This window comes from Dermacentor albipictus, chromosome 1 (assembly GCF_038994185.2).
Source record: "Dermacentor albipictus isolate Rhodes 1998 colony chromosome 1, USDA_Dalb.pri_finalv2, whole genome shotgun sequence".
Lineage (NCBI taxonomy): Eukaryota > Metazoa > Arthropoda > Arachnida > Ixodida > Ixodidae > Dermacentor > Dermacentor albipictus.
Window position 1 is genome coordinate 152,317,770 of NC_091821.1, and position 16,724 is coordinate 152,334,493.

The 16,724-nt window shown below is 45.7% G+C and overlaps 1 protein-coding gene across 1 annotated transcript in view; it reads left to right on the forward strand.

Moving 5' to 3' along the window:
• LOC135903033 (lysosomal aspartic protease-like) overlaps positions 1–16,724 on the forward strand; it is a 28,478-nt gene that overhangs the window by 9,097 nt on the left and 2,657 nt on the right. The window contains exons 2-5 of the mRNA XM_065433404.2: positions 5,462–5,546; positions 5,732–5,852; positions 5,943–6,384; positions 11,693–11,834. Of these exons, the coding sequence (XP_065289476.1) occupies positions 5,462–5,546; positions 5,732–5,852; positions 5,943–6,384; positions 11,693–11,834 (790 nt within the window). The remainder of the gene's footprint in view (positions 1–5,461; positions 5,547–5,731; positions 5,853–5,942; positions 6,385–11,692; positions 11,835–16,724) is intronic.

Sequence of the window (16,724 nt, forward strand, 5' to 3'; positions counted from 1 at the left end):
GCTCCGGAGGTTTGGTCAACTGCTTAACGACTGAAAACGACTACATTGTGTTCTTAAATGGAACAAAGCTTGAAGAACTTCTTCCGCGCTAAAGCGCTGGAAACAGTGCAATACTTACTGAGCATAATACTGCGCCAGCTGTTGTGTCACTGTTTTGCCTAAGGGCGACACAGCATTTTTTTCCCGCCTGCAATCAACAGCATCACGCAAAAGAAAATGGTGTTTCGAGAAAATACATGGCCATTCAAGATTTATTTTGTGCTTGCCTTTAAATCATCTTTAAATCAGAAGCTCGCTTCTGATGCATGAATGCATGAATTTCTTATTACAATTATGCTGAAAACAATGGAATTGTAGGGACGCAGGCAAAGCGAAATGTTTGTATTAATATCACTGGTATATATTTTTCACACAGCTTATAATCTCGCATCCTAAAGCACAACCTTAAAGGAATCCGACGTACAAAAAATGGAGGACGCTTAAGCTTCGCCTTCAAGAGTGGAACGCGACAGCGTTCCCATCGACCCGCCAAGGGGGGTAAGACAATGGGCTACAGGGCAGCCATCACTTACGAGGTGCCCCGCATCGGACGCGGTGAGCGTCGAGCCATATGGTCGAGCAACGCGGCGTTCGGCGCAGCAACGAAACGTGCGCCTGAGCAAGCGGAACGAAACGAAGAACTCGGTATCTCGGAGGGGGAAATGATGCACGCCAGCCAAACGTCGTGATCGGCACGGGCGGAGAGATAGACAGATAGTGATCTAAAGAAAGGAAGGACGCTTGATTCTGCAACCCGTGAGGGAGCACGGTGAAGCGTCGTCAGGGAAGAGAGAGTCCGGGCCGCGACCCGCCTCACACCGGTCCCCGCACAGCCCCAATGCGCGCGTGGCGCGCCAGCTGTCGAGGCAGCGCCGTACATTGAGAGGAGGGGGTGTTCTGTGTTTGCCGCAAGATGGCTCTGCGTGTGCGGAAAGCGCAGAAGAGATGTAGCGGAAACGCACTTCGCCACTCGTGTAACTGCGACTTCTGTAAGTTACATGGTCATAATTACCGATATACACCGCAGTATAACTTTCTACGGCTCGTTTCTAAAGCAACACCGCATTCACTAGAGGTGCTTTTGTACCGCTTTGAAGCATCGAACTCGTGGCTGAGTAGTGCGTCTCCATCTCACACTACGGAGACCCTGGTTCGATTCCCACCCAGCCCATCTTGCAAGTTGTTTTTTAGTCATGAAGTGCCTGCCAGGATTTATCGCTCACGGCCAACGCCGCCGACACCGGTTTTTCTGCGACACGAGCTCCTTAACGCTGTCGCGTTAAAATGTTCATGAGTTATGCTACGGTTACTCTAGAAAGAGCAGGTATGTGTTTGACAAGTATTTCGTATAAGAAAGCGCAGTTGAAGCAAACAAGCAAGCTTCCCCGCAGGTGCCACGGCACTACTCTTTTTTCTTTCCCTTTAGTGCTACGTGACGTAGTATGAGCGAGCTTTTCCCTACCACATTTCTCCGCTATCAGATTTATACAGAAGAGCATTAAACATTACAGCAATGAGGGTAATTATGTTACAGTGTACTAGAATAGGGGCAGTGTGTTCAGGAAGCGCTCGCCGCTGAGGCGCTTCGTCTAGATAGCACGAGATGGCGCTGTAGAAACATGGGCTGTACGGAACGGACGGCGCAGCGCCAGCGCTTCATGTTATTTTGATAATCAATTTCTGTCTCAGTCAAATAAAGACGTGCAAATGCTCGGCGGATGTTAAGATGCGTCTGCGAAACTCACTTTATCATCATCAGCCTGGTTACGCCCACTGCAGGGCAAAGGCCTCTCCCATATTTCTCCAACAACCCCGGTCATGTACTAATTGTGGCCACGCCGTCCCTGCAAACTTCTTAATCTCATCCGCCCACCTAACTTTCTGCCGCCCCCTGCTACGCTTCCCTTCCCTTGGGATCCAGTCCGTAACCCTTAATGACCATCGGTTATCTTCCCTCCTCATTACATGTCCTGCCCATGCCCATTTCTTTTTCTTGATTTCAACTAAGATGTCATTAACTCGCGTTTGTTCCCTCACCAAATGTGCTCTTTTCTTATCCCTTAACATTAGACCTATCATTCTTCTTTCCATAGCTCGTTGCGTTGTCCTTAATTTGAGTAGAACTCTTTTCGTAAGCCTCCAGGTTTCTGCCCCGTAGGTGAGTACTGGTAAGACACAGCTATTATATACTTTTCTCTTGAGGGATAATGGTAACCTGCTGTTCATGATCTGAGAATGCCTGCCAAACGCACCCCAGCCCATTCTTATCCTCCTGATTATTTCCGTCTCATGATCCGGATCCGCCATCACTACCTGCCCCAAGTAGGTGTATTCCCTTACGACTTCCAGTGCCTCGCTGCCTATTGTAAATTGCTGTTCTCTTCCGAGACTGTTAAACATTACTTTAGTTTTCTGCAGATTAATTTTTAGACCCACTCTTCTGCTTTGCCTCTCCAGGTCAGTGAGCATGCATTGCAATTGGTCCCCTGAGTTACTAAGCAAGGGGGACCAAGTGGAATGCATGCTCACTGACCTGGAGAGGCAAAGCTTCATATAATTCTCACTTCATATAATAGATTAATTATATGTGCACTCCTAGCGCATCTCAACGCCCATTAGATGGATTTATTAACCTGACAGCAAATGTTTTGCAGACACCGACGTAGTGGCGTAAAGCCGTTAAATTTGTGTTGAGCCACGCTGCCACGTACCCAGAAATTATTCGGACGGGAAACTTGGCTGGAAATAACGTCCTAGTAAAGGACATCGAATCGATTATAACAGACCTGGATTCCAGGTGCACACATTTTCTTTTGCGGTTCGCATTCATAAAAAAGCGGCTGCGGCATCCGCGACCCAACGTCAAGCGCTTAGTTCCTAAGCCGCTGTTGTAGAAGAGAAGGCAAAACAATAAGTACTTAGATAGCCCAAAGCCAAAGAGCTTCCCTGCTTGGCATTTACTTTTTTTCGCGATAAACATTTGTCCTTCGTTCTTTCATTCTGTTTGGCGAACACCCCGCAACTACATTTGCACACGTTATTCATGATTTTTTTTTATTTACATGATGAAGTGATCCCGAACGTCAGACTCATGTGCGAGTATGAGAGACAACGACATCCTACATTCCTATGAAAGGAATAAAGCAGGTAGAAAAGACGCCAAGTAAAAGGGATCTCTGCAAGACTACACATAGTATGCCAAAACGCAGAAGAACAGTGCGAGTACATTCCATCCCAAACAATGGAGACCTACAGCGGAATTAATGTGCGCAAATGAATTCCTTAATTCATTTCTTAATTATATTCACAAAATTAGCTTTTTGAATGCACCAGAAAAAGTTGTGCATTCAGATAAAACAGACAAGGGTCAGCATACATATGTTGCACAATTGCAGCCAACTTTAAAGTGCAATTTCTTTTTTCGTCGTGCTTCTCTTCACTGATTAAGCCCTTTAACATAAAAGTGCAGCCTCGTTAGGAGATAAAAACGCACAACTGCTGATGTGAAGTTATCAGCATGTATTTTGCAGCCTATGGCATAGCCAATTAAATTTAAAGCTTTCACTAGAATCATGACGTCAACTATGCTGTCGCTGCAAAACTCCTCTTTGCTGAAGAAGGTTGTAAGTATATTCCCTCAAGTTTCTTTAGTACTTCAAAAAGCAACTTGGAGGGATACAGCAATCATCCCCTGTAACAAATTTGTGAATTTTGGGACTGCTAACACTAGAGTTCTGCAAAAGAAGAGAGCGGCAGTCCTCACATTTGTTGCGAGTAAAAATGCCTGCGCGACATACCCTGCCATATATAATGGATGAGGCGGTCATCGCTCCTTTTCTCCACTTGAGCCCGATGCTCTACCGGAGTACTGTTCAGCCCTGCTCTGCCAGCGTTAGATTTCCAGCTTCAACTAACTCATGAAGTGACGCAACGTCCCCTTCCTTGTCATAATTATCAGGGGAGTGAAGTAGCGATACCAAATCTTTACTGACCTCAGTGTTACCTGTTTGCATTGCCTTCGCCAAGTTATAAAAAGACAGGCAATTCACAATAATAAAATATTGAGATGGCGCTGGGGGATCGTTGGATCCTCACGACTACCTCACAAGAAGTTCTACAACTTATATTGGCTTAGTCTAGATGCCAATAGGCATTTAAAACCCTCTCTTTCAAAGTATTCTATCTGAGTCAAAGTGCTGCACAATGTCACACGGAGCCCATCTGCCACCGACTGGCTCAAGAAGCTGCAAAGTCCTTTTACATTAGAAAGCATATTTAACGCCAGCGAACAAGGACAAAAGAGAGACGACACCACAACGCGCTAACTTTAACAACTTCATTTTCAGGAAACACCCACCTATTTAACCCATGCACCGTTAAGTAGGCGGGTGTTTCCTGAAAATGAAGTTGCTGAAGTTAGCGCATTCAGGTGTCGTCTCCCTTCTGTCCTTATTCGCTGCCGCTAAATACACTTTCCAAGTCAGTTTACCAACACGCCCAACAAATGGCAATCCTTTTGCATGTGACTCCCAACGAGACAGAAACTCGAGGAATTCCTCCAGAGTCCTTCAGAGCAAGCACGCTGCAACCGCGCGCAACACACGGTGAACGCGTCTGCATGCGTCCGTACAGCCCGTGCGACTGCAGCGCCGCCACATACATCCGGGACCTGTCTACGCTCCCGGCTTCAAAGCAGTGCGTGGCGCACTCCGCCGTCTGAACACACTGCTCCTATTCTAGTACATTGTAATTATGTGAACCGGCCTGGAATTCGCAGCCTCCCATATTAAATAAGAAAACGGGGGTTTTACGTGCCAAAACCACGATCTGATTATGAGGCACGCCGCAGTGTGGGACTCCGGAAATTTTGACCACCTGGTGTTCTTTAACGTGCACCTAAATCTAACTACACAGGTGTTTAAGCCCCCATCGAAATGCGGCATTGATGATGATGATGATGATGATGTGTGTTGTTTTGTGGCGCAAGGGCCAAGTTTGGCCAAAGAGCGCCAGGCCGGGATTGGATCCCACGACTTCGTGCTTAGCAGCCCAACACCATACCCACTAAGCAACCAAAGCGTGTAGCTTCCCATATCGCCTGCGCGGCGAAATTAAACCATATATCACAGTAAGACCACAGTACCATTTTTTTCGTATTTTTGTTAGATACACGTTTATAATCGTGGTAAATACGTATTTATAATCGCGAAGAGTTGTAGACGCCAGCAACAGGATATTGCTGACACTGCTATGCATGTAATCTAGTGCGTTGAAGCGAGTAATGGAGATTTACGACACGATGTAGATATCAGAGATCAATTGGAGATATTTTAAATCGCATTATTAGCGTGAGATCTCATGTACACGAGATAGCCTTTTCTTTTTCCTAGTGTACTTACTTTCCAATGTTCTGTTTTTTCAGCATCCAACTGGGATGGAAAGACCCCAATGTAACAGCGAATCTCGGACGGGCTTCCATCCCGATAACCCTGTCCAATTACAACAATGTAAGACTAAAAATAAATTTCGATAATGTGCTTACATGCCAATCAACACTTCCATTTAGCTGAAAACTTATGTACAGTGCATCCCAGTTTCTTGTCGTTCAAGACAAATAATTCTTCAGAAATCCGCTTCCACAACATTCATGTTTTTTTTCTCATTTCTGTTGTCGCTTACTATTCCTAAACAGATGCAATACTACGGAGTCCTGACTATCGGTACCCCGCCCCAATCTTTCAAGCTCCTCATGGACACGGGCTCCAGTAACTTTTGGGTGCCGTCGGTGAATTGTGATCCGAGCACGGCCTGCGGTAAGTATACGCAAGCCAACTGTGATTTTCATTGCGCGGTTCGAAAACTTAACTCATAACACTCGGTCTCTTACCTCCACCCGATCGCAGGCAGCCACGCAAAGTACGACAGCAGCCAGTCCAGCACCTACACCAAAAACGGACGGTACATCCGGATCCGCTACAGTGGCGGCGTGGTGTGGGGCGTCATGAGCATCGACAATGTGGGCGTCGGTCCAGCCACCGTGACGCAGTACAAATTCGCCGAGATGGGTCACTTAGACAGTAAGATGTTCATGAACGCAAAGTATGACGGCATTTTCGGACTGGCCTTCCCGAGTATCTCGCAGAACGGGCAGCTGCCACTGTTCGACGCCATGGTGAAGCAGGGCGTTGTCCAGCAGGCCGTGTTCTCGCTCTACCTGAGCAAGCAGCCCAGCGAGCAAAACGGCGGGGAGATCTACTTCGGAGGCATCAACGCGGAACGCTATACCGGTGACATCCATTATGTGGCCGTCAACCAGCCCGGTCACTGGCAGGTCACCATGGACAAGTGAGCCCACTTGCTAAGGAGGGAATGGGATAGGTAGACTAAGGTTTTACTCCAAGCACGTTGGGCCAGTATGCGCGAGCCTCGACGCGGTTTTCATGGTCTCTTTGCACTTTCGTAGCTACCAAGAACCTTTAGACAAAGATGTCTTCGTGACAACTAGAAGCCATCATCAGAGATGGTTGCTTCTGTAACACCCTCCCTTTTACACGGAATAGCAGTTTATCTGAAGTATTCGTGTGTACGTGTTAAACGTCATTAACGTCATGAACAAACAAGTAAACACAGATATAACTTTCGGTCTCGTGACTCTGAATCCTGCGATCATCTGCTTGCGTATCAGCAGGGAAACCTGGAACCTGCGGACCCTAAGTGCTTTGTGGCGCACCGTGTGGAGACAACGTCGTATGCTGAACACTGGTTATGTTCTAAGTGCATACTGGCGAGTGCTAGCGGTGTCTCCGATAGCACTTATTGGCGACGTGTCAATGGAGCGAGCGCCCGTAAAACAGTGCAAAAGCGATTGTGATGGCTGTCAGAAGTAGGCCATGGATCTGCAGGTGACTGAAAAGCAATCCGAAGGTGGATGCGCCGTTCGGAGGCGAGTAGGAGCAGTATGTTGCATGCTGCAGGCGGATCCAGCCTTGCGAAACTTTCCTGCAACTGCTCCGCCCGAGCGCCACTTATCAAGTGCGGTAATGTCTGAAGCCCGTCACATTCCACTTGGTAACAGAAATATATTTTGTGACACAACGTAATACTGACTGCGAGTATAGATTTGAACCTGGGTTAAACGGGCTGCGGCCCATCCATTTCATGTGGACCCACAACCCTCACCATTCGCACTCTTGCTCTGTGTCACACGGGAGCAACTTGAAGAGGCCAAGCACGTGCTATAGCCACGGAAGGATTCGGACAGGCTGGGCGAGAAAAGCTTTCTTCCCTTTTTTTTCGTTGTACGCTGGCTTCTACTTGCACCTGTGCAAAGCCCATCTCTCGAGAAATCAGAGTAGCCCCCTGACCATCCCCTCCTTCCGAAACCCACAGGAGCGAGAGAATTGTGGCGCTAAAAGTTATCGTGCAGGCCTGCAGGGGAAATTGGTTGTCCACAAGTGTAGAGGGACAAAGCAATGAGGTAAAATTATTGAAATTAAAACTCAAGCTATATAGCGAAAATTACGGAAATTATAGCTAGGTAGATGTCATGATTTCGAACAACAATATAATTATTTCGCAGCAGACTTTTTTCCCCTCCTACATTATTCAAGTAAAGCAGAAACACTTCAGAAGATGAAAGATCGGACCACTGATGAGCAAACAAAACTGCTGCAGCGCCGCAGCCAAGACAAAAGTTAAAAGGGTAGTTGCCGCGCAACGGCGTAGCCAGAAATTTCGTTCGGGGGAGCTCACGCTGCAGCTCGGCATCCTGTTTATAGAATTTGTCGAGGGATGAAATGCATTATAATAACTGCATTGCCATTGCCAAACATGCTGCAAACGAATTCTTGAACGCTGCGCACTCCCAAGACAAGTGAAATATGTATTTTTTATAAAAGAATATACTAGCATGTCTCAAAAATTGTGCCCGAAGTAACTGATATGAGTGCTTCCATGTTCTCTGTCTATTTAATAAGTAAAGAAAGTATCACATGAACTTTAGAACTGCATCAGTTTGAAACCAGCAAGTGCATGCCGCTTATATGAAAAATGTAATAAAGGCCATGAAATTAACAAGTTGAGGACAAATGTGGTAAAGAAACTTTCTTAACCTCCCTGTCTTTCTCTCATTTGCATTTATCCCTCTCTGTCATTCAAGAACCTTGTTTACATTTTTGTACATATGCAACGACCAGGGAAAAATCTCAATGACGCTATCCTTTGTTACAATGTATTCCGCAGGACCAGCTGTCACCGGTCGCGTATTGTGAATAATTGCACCGAAATTATAGTCGCAACACAGAGAACATATAAAAAGCAAAAGTTCTGCGAAATCTACGAAGGCGAGTGAAATTAAAGTGAGCCAATTCGAATATATGACAAACGGGGTACTTTATTCAAAATGTCTCCATGAGCATTAAGAGATTTGTCCCACTGACTAACGAGTCGCGTGATTCCCGTCTAATTAAACTCCTTGGGTTGCTGTTTCAAAAATTCTGTAACTGACTATTTCACGTCATCGTCCGACACGAATCTAATTCCCTTGACCGGTTGGTTTTTTTTTTTTAAATGCTCAAAAATGTGGAAGTTGCAAGGCGACAGGTCTGGGCTGTATGACGGACGTTGCAGCGTTTCCCACTTGAAGTTTGTCAGTGTTGTATTAAGCACATCACAGACGTAGGGACGGGCATTGTCGTGGAGCAAGATGACCCCATTCCTGAATTTTCCACGTCGTTTGTTTTTGATTGCGACACGCAGCCGATCCGACGTTTCACAATATCGGACGCGCTTGATAGTCTCTCCAGGTTTAGCAAATTTGATCAAAAATGGCCCCTGACGATGGAAAAAAGGTCAACAACACCTTTCTGGTAGAAATTCCTTGCGGTGGTGAATTCAAATGTTTCCACCGTAAGCTTTGTCGTCGTGTTTCAGGCTCGTAGTAGCGGCACTATGGTTCGTCCCCGGTTACAATTGCAGACAAAAAGTCGTTACCTTCAATTCGATACCGGATCAGATGAGTCAAGGCAGCGCCGAACCTCTCCGTCTTCTGGCGATGGTTTAACATACTGGGCATCCATTTCGCACACAAGAGTCGATAACGGAGATGTTTATATATTATGGTGTGACCCGAACCGTGACTGATGTTCACACGCTCTGCCAATTCATCGATGTTTATCCTGCGTTCTTGTGTAATCAGCATTTGCACTTGTGTTGGGGGTGATAGCACGGTGGATTTGGCCCGGTCTTGGATCGTCTTTGCAACTTTCACGTCCTTCTTTGAACCGCTTCCGCGAAGGCTTCATAGTGGCTAATGAAATGCAATGTTCAACGAATACGGCAGTCATACGGCGACTAATTTCTTTTTGGGAAACATCTTCAGCTGTCAAAAACCTCACGACAGCACGCTGTTAAATTTTTGGAGTGTCCATTATGCCCCGCAATCATGTTCAACCCCACTGCATGAGAGCATTAAAGAACCTTTATCCCCACACCTACGTGTCACTTTTGTAAATGAGAGATGTCTCTGTGTTAGGCACATACTTCGCACATAATTAACCAAACGATTATTGCGCGGGGTGGGTTGGCTCACTTTCATTTGACTCGGCCTCGTACATTAGAAATGCGAAGATAGAATGGAATATACAAATGCCAAGATACAGCTTCGTAAAGGGCAAGAGAGTGTCACTGGAAACAAAGTTCACTGCACGTATACAAAAAACTTCGCAACAAGATATCTAAGTATACGTAAAAGTATTTAATAAATCTACTAATTTAAGAAAAAGTCGCGGTATATAATGCGTCAAACAAGGCAAATAAACATGTTGCGCAACCACAAATTCACAGATCACCCCCTGATGCATCGAGCGTGACAGCAGGCGGAGCGCTTTCTCCTCGCTTTTCTCCCTTGCGCACGCAAGACTGACCCACCATCGCCCGCTCACCCATGCCCCGCCCCACCCTACGCTTTCACTCGCACATACAGCATGCGGCGCGCGGTCACGATGTTATCGCCCTTGGATTTTATACGGAACATGAGGGTGACGACCACGCCAAGAATGCGCCTGGAGTGTCCATATTGCTTCTATCGCAATAATATAATAAGAGTATCCGGCAACTGAAGCGTCCCGTGGCCCATTACTTTCCACAGAAGAAGTAACAAAATCGAGCTTTCACCATGCGAGAATTTGCTGCGCCGCAGCAATGTATTTTTTTTTCTCTTATGGGGCAGGTGCACCGAAATGAAAAAAGCGCAAAGGAAAGCATGTTTGCCACAATGGAATGCCTACTTTGGGTACCTATGTGGCTACCGAAGGAATATCGAAGAAAATGTGAGACGCTTGGTGCACAGAGAACCATACACATTCTGCTCTGTATCCTACACCGGCGAGACAAGACTTTCCGGAGAGGTTGCGCTCAAGCGAACGCGTTGCAATACGTCGAGTCCCCACAGTGATGGCTGCGAGCGACCATTGTTTCTTTTTCTCGTGTACTAGCTAGAAAGAGTCCAAAGCTCTGCCAGATGAAAATCCACTCAGCCAAAGAAAAACGAACGCGCATCGAAGTGCGACGCGTGGTGTTCGGGGCAACACGAGAAAAACGCATGTTCTCTGGCTGGTTCCATCAGCCCGCGGGTAGCGAGAACAAAAAAAAAATTGAATACGCTCAATGTGTCCTCGCGTATAAAAGTCAAAGTATAAAAATAAATAAGAACGTAGTTACCTTTGCTGGTTTTAGTATCTTGACATGAATGCTTTGACGCAGGTGAAAAAGAATGTTGATTGATATTCTTTTGTGTGACATGACGGCACAAATGAACCACCACAACGCTTCGGCCCAGCGGACCTCGATGCCTGCTTTGTGAAATTGTCTGACAGTGTGTTGATTTGGCTTGTATCGTTGTATGGTCCGATGTACGACTTTAGAAAAGTCAGTGCACATTTGGCGTCAAATGGTTATGACAACATTCAACGCGCAAAGTTCCGGAATTGAAAATCTAAAGCACGACTTTGGAAATATCAATGCACTTTTCCCATCAAAAGTTTATGAAAACTTTACGCCCATAAAGTTTCAGAATTGAAATCAATGCGCTCCGTAGATTCCGTGGCATTCGTGAGATACTGTGATGAGCCCACTCGCCATCCAAACGCCCTTGAAACTCTGCTCAGATAGGGCTCCTTGCTTTACGATATGTGACTCCCGGTTCATGGGCGTTGTCGCGAAATCCAGCCCGATTTCGGAATGTTCGCGCAGAAATGTCTTTTCGAGCATCTAAAACGACATTCTAGACAAAATGCAGCATGATTTCCGGCACCGGGTGTTCTTTTGGTCGGCGGCAAATGACAGCAGAAAAAAATTTCATGGGGGGGGGGGGCTGAAGCCCTATGATCCCCTCCCCCCCACCATAATTATGCTTCTGTTGCCACGGGTGCATTTCAGAAAAGACTGCAAAAGAGTGAATCCATTAACGTGTTCATATCTTTTCATGTGGGACAGCCGACGTAGCGATTTACAACACAGTGCGTAGGTGCTGCTGTAGTACACGGGAGGAAAGCAGCTGCTTCCAAAGACGTTTCTCTATATGAGTTCGCTGTACTCTGGCCTGTTTTGGGAATTTCTTCAGTGCTTTAATTCTTGTTCTCTCTATCCTGCACAGCATGGACGTTCAAGGCACGACGCTCTGCGTCGGCGGCTGCAATGCTGTGGTCGATTCCGGAACGTCGTTCCTCATTGGACCCAAAGCGGAAGTGGAAATCCTTCACAGGGTCATTGGCGCTACGCGCACCGCTGCTGGGCACGTAAGCACGCCGCAGAAATCATACCACGATCACGTGAACGCTTCCGCGCCTCGTAGGTGTTCACCGATACATTTTTTGCTCTATTTTCTAGTGAAGCAGGGCGTATTCTAACATTTATGTCATAAAGCCTCCTGTACCGCGGTGCAAGTTTCTAGTCCTACAGACTCCGACAAAAAGTATCCGTGTTCTGTTCACCGCGATATTTGCGTTTTTTGGCACCGTAACAGAAACGCCGGTAAATGGCACATGGCATTTTCTGCTTACTGGAAATAAATTCGTGTCATCATACGATTGTGGAAAGCGTACAATAAAGAGGGGAAGTAGCATATGGGCATGATATCATGTTTGATCATGCCAGTGGCATAATCATAAATCACAGTTGGTAATATCAAGTCGTCACAACGATGTAGCAGCTAATTTGCGAACAGCCGTTAAGAGGGAGCTTTAGGCTCGAAGCCAGCTTTGATCGTCTTATTCAAATACGTGTGCAGCGCGGAAATTCCCTACTTATACAACAGTTGAACAGATTTCAATAAATTCTGTAGCATTTAAAAGATAACCTGATGCTACCGACTACTGGAAACATAACATTGAATCAGCAGCTCAACTTTCAAAGAATAATTGCCGAAAATTGATAAATTAAAAAATTGAAACAATGTTTACAACTTTGTAACTCTAGGCCAGCAACGGTCATTGGAAAACCACATATTGCAATGTTGCAAACTATATTTGTCAGGTGTTCGTAAGTGGACAAATGTGACATATTAAATTCCAGCTGATCTCAGATTATTACATTTCCAAACAAGGATGCTACTTTATTCAATTCAATTCAGCTTTGTTCAACATCTGCCAGATGTTTGGAGCACGGACAAAAAGCCTGAAAAGTCTTTACTGTGTCCGTGCAGCATAGCATGGCATAGAGTGGCATCAATTCCATACAAAATGTAGAGGACAAAATCAATTTGCAGGAAATGCGAAAACTGCAGAAAACACAAAAACAATGCAAACGATAGGCAAATATGTGCGTAAAGAAAATCCATGAATATACAAAAACATCCCTGGATCAGAAACGAGAAAAGAAAAAGTACAGAAAATACAAGCATTATTTCAACAAAAAATGGAACAATGGAGAGTTATACATATATGTTCCGTAGCTCATTGAAACAAATCTATTCTATATCCGTGCCATTTTTGGCCAATTCATTTAACAACGTCGGTAATGTGCACTATAACATTTGGTTACCGTAGGTCGTGAGACATTATCAACTTTCCATGTTTCGGGACAGGGTGTGTTGTGTGCAGGGGAATTTTTTAGCAACCTCGCCAGTGATTTCAGAAGGTAACTCTTCTTATTTGTTTCCAGTTTATGTTGTCGAACTAGTCTCAAATTGTACATAGATTGCACGTTACCAAGCTTATAAGCTTCTTAAACATGTACTGTGTATGACTTAGGTAAGGAGTTTTAAAAACAAGGCGTACTGCACGCTTCTGAAGTGAAAGAAGTTCATTCATATTTCCTTTAGTTGTTGTTCCCCAAACTACACTGCACCATAGTTTAGCGTAGAAGAAAATAGAGATGTACAAAATATTGTGAAGAGAAAGAGCGACTGTAAAGCAATTGTGGCGCATCAGACCAATTAATTTGGACAGTTTTTTCGTTAGGTAATTGATGTGAGCATCGCAGGTTAAATTATTGAAGAAAATCACACCAACCGTTTTTAAACTTTCTACAACTTCTACTTCGAAATCGTTTAGCAGTAGTCGTGGGATTTCGCAGAATTTGTTTCGTGGATGAAACAAAAGAAGCATATGGACGGCATTCGACAGAGAACCCCTTCGGTGGGTCATGTCTAAGACCTAGCTAGCGCAATACACGAATCCACAAATCGCCTTGGTTTTTAACTGTGTGTGCCGTTTGTGCTGGCACCTATATTTTTCAGTGCAAATGCCCTCTCCCCTCCGGGAAAAAAAGCAACCATCCTAGCAGTCTATGCGAACTACAAGACAACAAAGCTGGAGTGTAGCTAGGTTTGAGACGCGTTCTATAGTATAGTTTCGTACTCGCGACAACGGTGTTCTGAAAAACATTTTGAGGACGTTTAAGTTTCGCCTTTACGAGCGGAGCGCGATAACATTAAAAGGATCTTGACTGCTTCTCACACTTCCCGGCAACTGCAGGTTCTGTAACCCTAATGTTTACCGGGAAGCGATAGCACTGACCGCTATCCACGAAGGAAACCTTTCTGGTAGAAACGCGGCCTCTGGGTTAGGCCGATCCAGGAGGTAGCGCACAGCCGCGCCAAAAAAGTCATATCATTTTCAGGTTTCTGTTATTGTTTGCAACTGTTAATATTTAAGTCTGAGAACATTTAACATAAGATACATGCGCTGTCGGTGTTTTGTTTCATGAAATTTGTTTGTGGGTTGCCATTCTCGAAATTCCTAGGAATAACTTTGTCAAGAATGAAAGACAAGAGATGTGCTACTTAGTGATATAATGGTGTGGCAAAATAACATGCATATACCGCGTGTCATACAACAAGGCGTGGAATATACATATACCTAAATATATACGAAAATTTTCGCTCAAGGGCCAGTCCAGCGACGCCGACACCGGATTTTCGGCAACACGGAGCCCTTAATGCTATCGCATTAACACTGCTCGAGCGCCTCGACGACGCACTCGCGAAGAGAGGTTTTTCGCATGAGTTAGAGGCTGCGGTGACTGAAGAGCAGCTTGGTGTAGAGCTGGAAGCAGTAGACGGGCCCCAGAGCCAGACCAGTACGACGGGAGAATAGCGAGAACTTTATATGCCGATGCGTCATGGCCTTTTTAGCGCCACTGATCTACGGCGGTAAACGAGCGAGCGAGCAGCCGGCATTCCTTGGTTTATAGGCGGCGAAATTCTGATAATCCTATGTGTCGCTTGAGAAACATTGTGCAGAAAAGGAAGAACAGTGTCCCTGTAGGGAGGAAGTTTCGCTTCCATGGAGAAGAGAGAATTAAGCCGGTGGTAATTTGCGTTGGGCCCAACGCAGTCATTGCGTTGGGCTAAAACAGCACCAAATTCAGCACCAAGCTAACGTTCACGTGGATCTCAGTAGGTGGTGCAGTGTTGGAAGGGACGTGAGGAGCCGGCGTACTGTCGTAAATCAGTCATCGTACTCAGCCAAGAGGTCAGCCCTGGCGACAAGTTGGGTCAAAAGAGGCAATGACGAAGGCAAGATTGCAGATGAAACGCCAGAAATATGAGCTTAAACCAATGGAACTCCGAAGCTCTTCCACAGTAGCTGGCTTTGACTTCTCCGCAACGGCGCGAATTTCGGTAAGATTATGAAGAATGCACGCTTTCGAAACGACGTGCCTTAGGATAGTAACCTGGAGCACAGAAGTGACGTTTCTTAGAAGTGTATTACAACCTAGTGGCTCTGAGAAACCCAAGTACCTGCTGAAGGTGATTGAGATTAGATTCAAAACTTATAGAAAAACCCACATTGGTGTACAAGTACCAAAGACAGATGTGCCGCTAAAGACACCAGGGGACAGTGTCCAACACAACTTTCAATATGTCAGGCGCTTTGGAAAGGCCTAAAGGCATCGCGACGAAATCATATAACTCGTCAGTGGTCACAATAGCCGTTTTCGAGCGTCTATTTTCAGCCATTAGTGCCTGCCAGTACCTAAACCGCATATCCTGCGAAGAAACTAATTCCGCTCCGTGAAGGTACTCTTATCAATTCAAAGTACGTGCATAATATATGAATTCTGTCCACTTTAGATGTCCAAATAGATGCAGGTCACGGAAACATGATATCGCTTCTTATTGTTCAGTTAAAGAGCCATAAACTTGACGCTTCATTTCAATTCTCGGCAATATTTGTTTAAAGAAACGATGATAAGCTAAATAAAATATGCGCTCACAACAGTCTGTTTTCTTTTTCTTTAAACTACAACAACTAATATCAGTATCGGTTCTGTCGATTACAAATAAAATAATTTATCCTTTAGCCAGGGCAGTGTACCCGCCAGCACACAAATCGCTTAACAAGCGACAAGAAGTAGCTTGGCGGCGACTTCAGACGAACACCTACCCCAACCCCGCAGCCTATCACTACTACTACCTGGACCAATACCCTAATACATGTAACCATTGTAAGAAAGAAACAGATGTGTTCCATATTATGTGGTCGTACGTACGTGCCCAGCGGAAAATCATACAAAGCACGAAATAAGTAATACTGAGCTGTGGGAGGCCGTGTTGCTCAGCTCCGGCCCTGAGCTGCAGGCCAAGGTCATCAAGAGAGCTGAAGAAGCCGCCCGGGCCCAAGAGCTCGCGGCTGCTTAACAACGAGGTCACCTGTCAATACCTGGTTTTGAAATAAAGTCTTTACTCACTCATTCACTCCGTTCCCATAACCTTAGATACGAGCTCCTAAGGTAGCGCTTGCCTTAATTGCGCACTTCACGCCAGCGCTGTCCAGCTGCGTCTCGTCCGCCACAAACTAAAAAAATTATGATCGTGTCAGCGATAAAACTAAATAAGGCACTTTGAAGAAACGCGCACTCCGCAAAATAGCATCGAACTCGGGGCGCTCCCATCTCAAAACTGACGCGCGTACTAACGGAGCACGAGCGCTAAAAGCAGCAGTTTTATGTCAGCAAAAAAGGGTGGGTGTAAGAAACATGCAAGATATGCAGGGCACCCGCGATTCGCGAAGTGCTCACCTTCTTTCCACAGGGTAAATGGGAAGTGCGGCAGAACCCGTGGGGTACTGCGGTGCAACGAGTGCACTGCGCACGAAGGCAGTCGTAAACCAGTAACAAGGTTAAAGAAGTGTGACGGTGCTCCCCAGCTTCTCCGTGTCTATAATGTGCAGCTGATACATGCT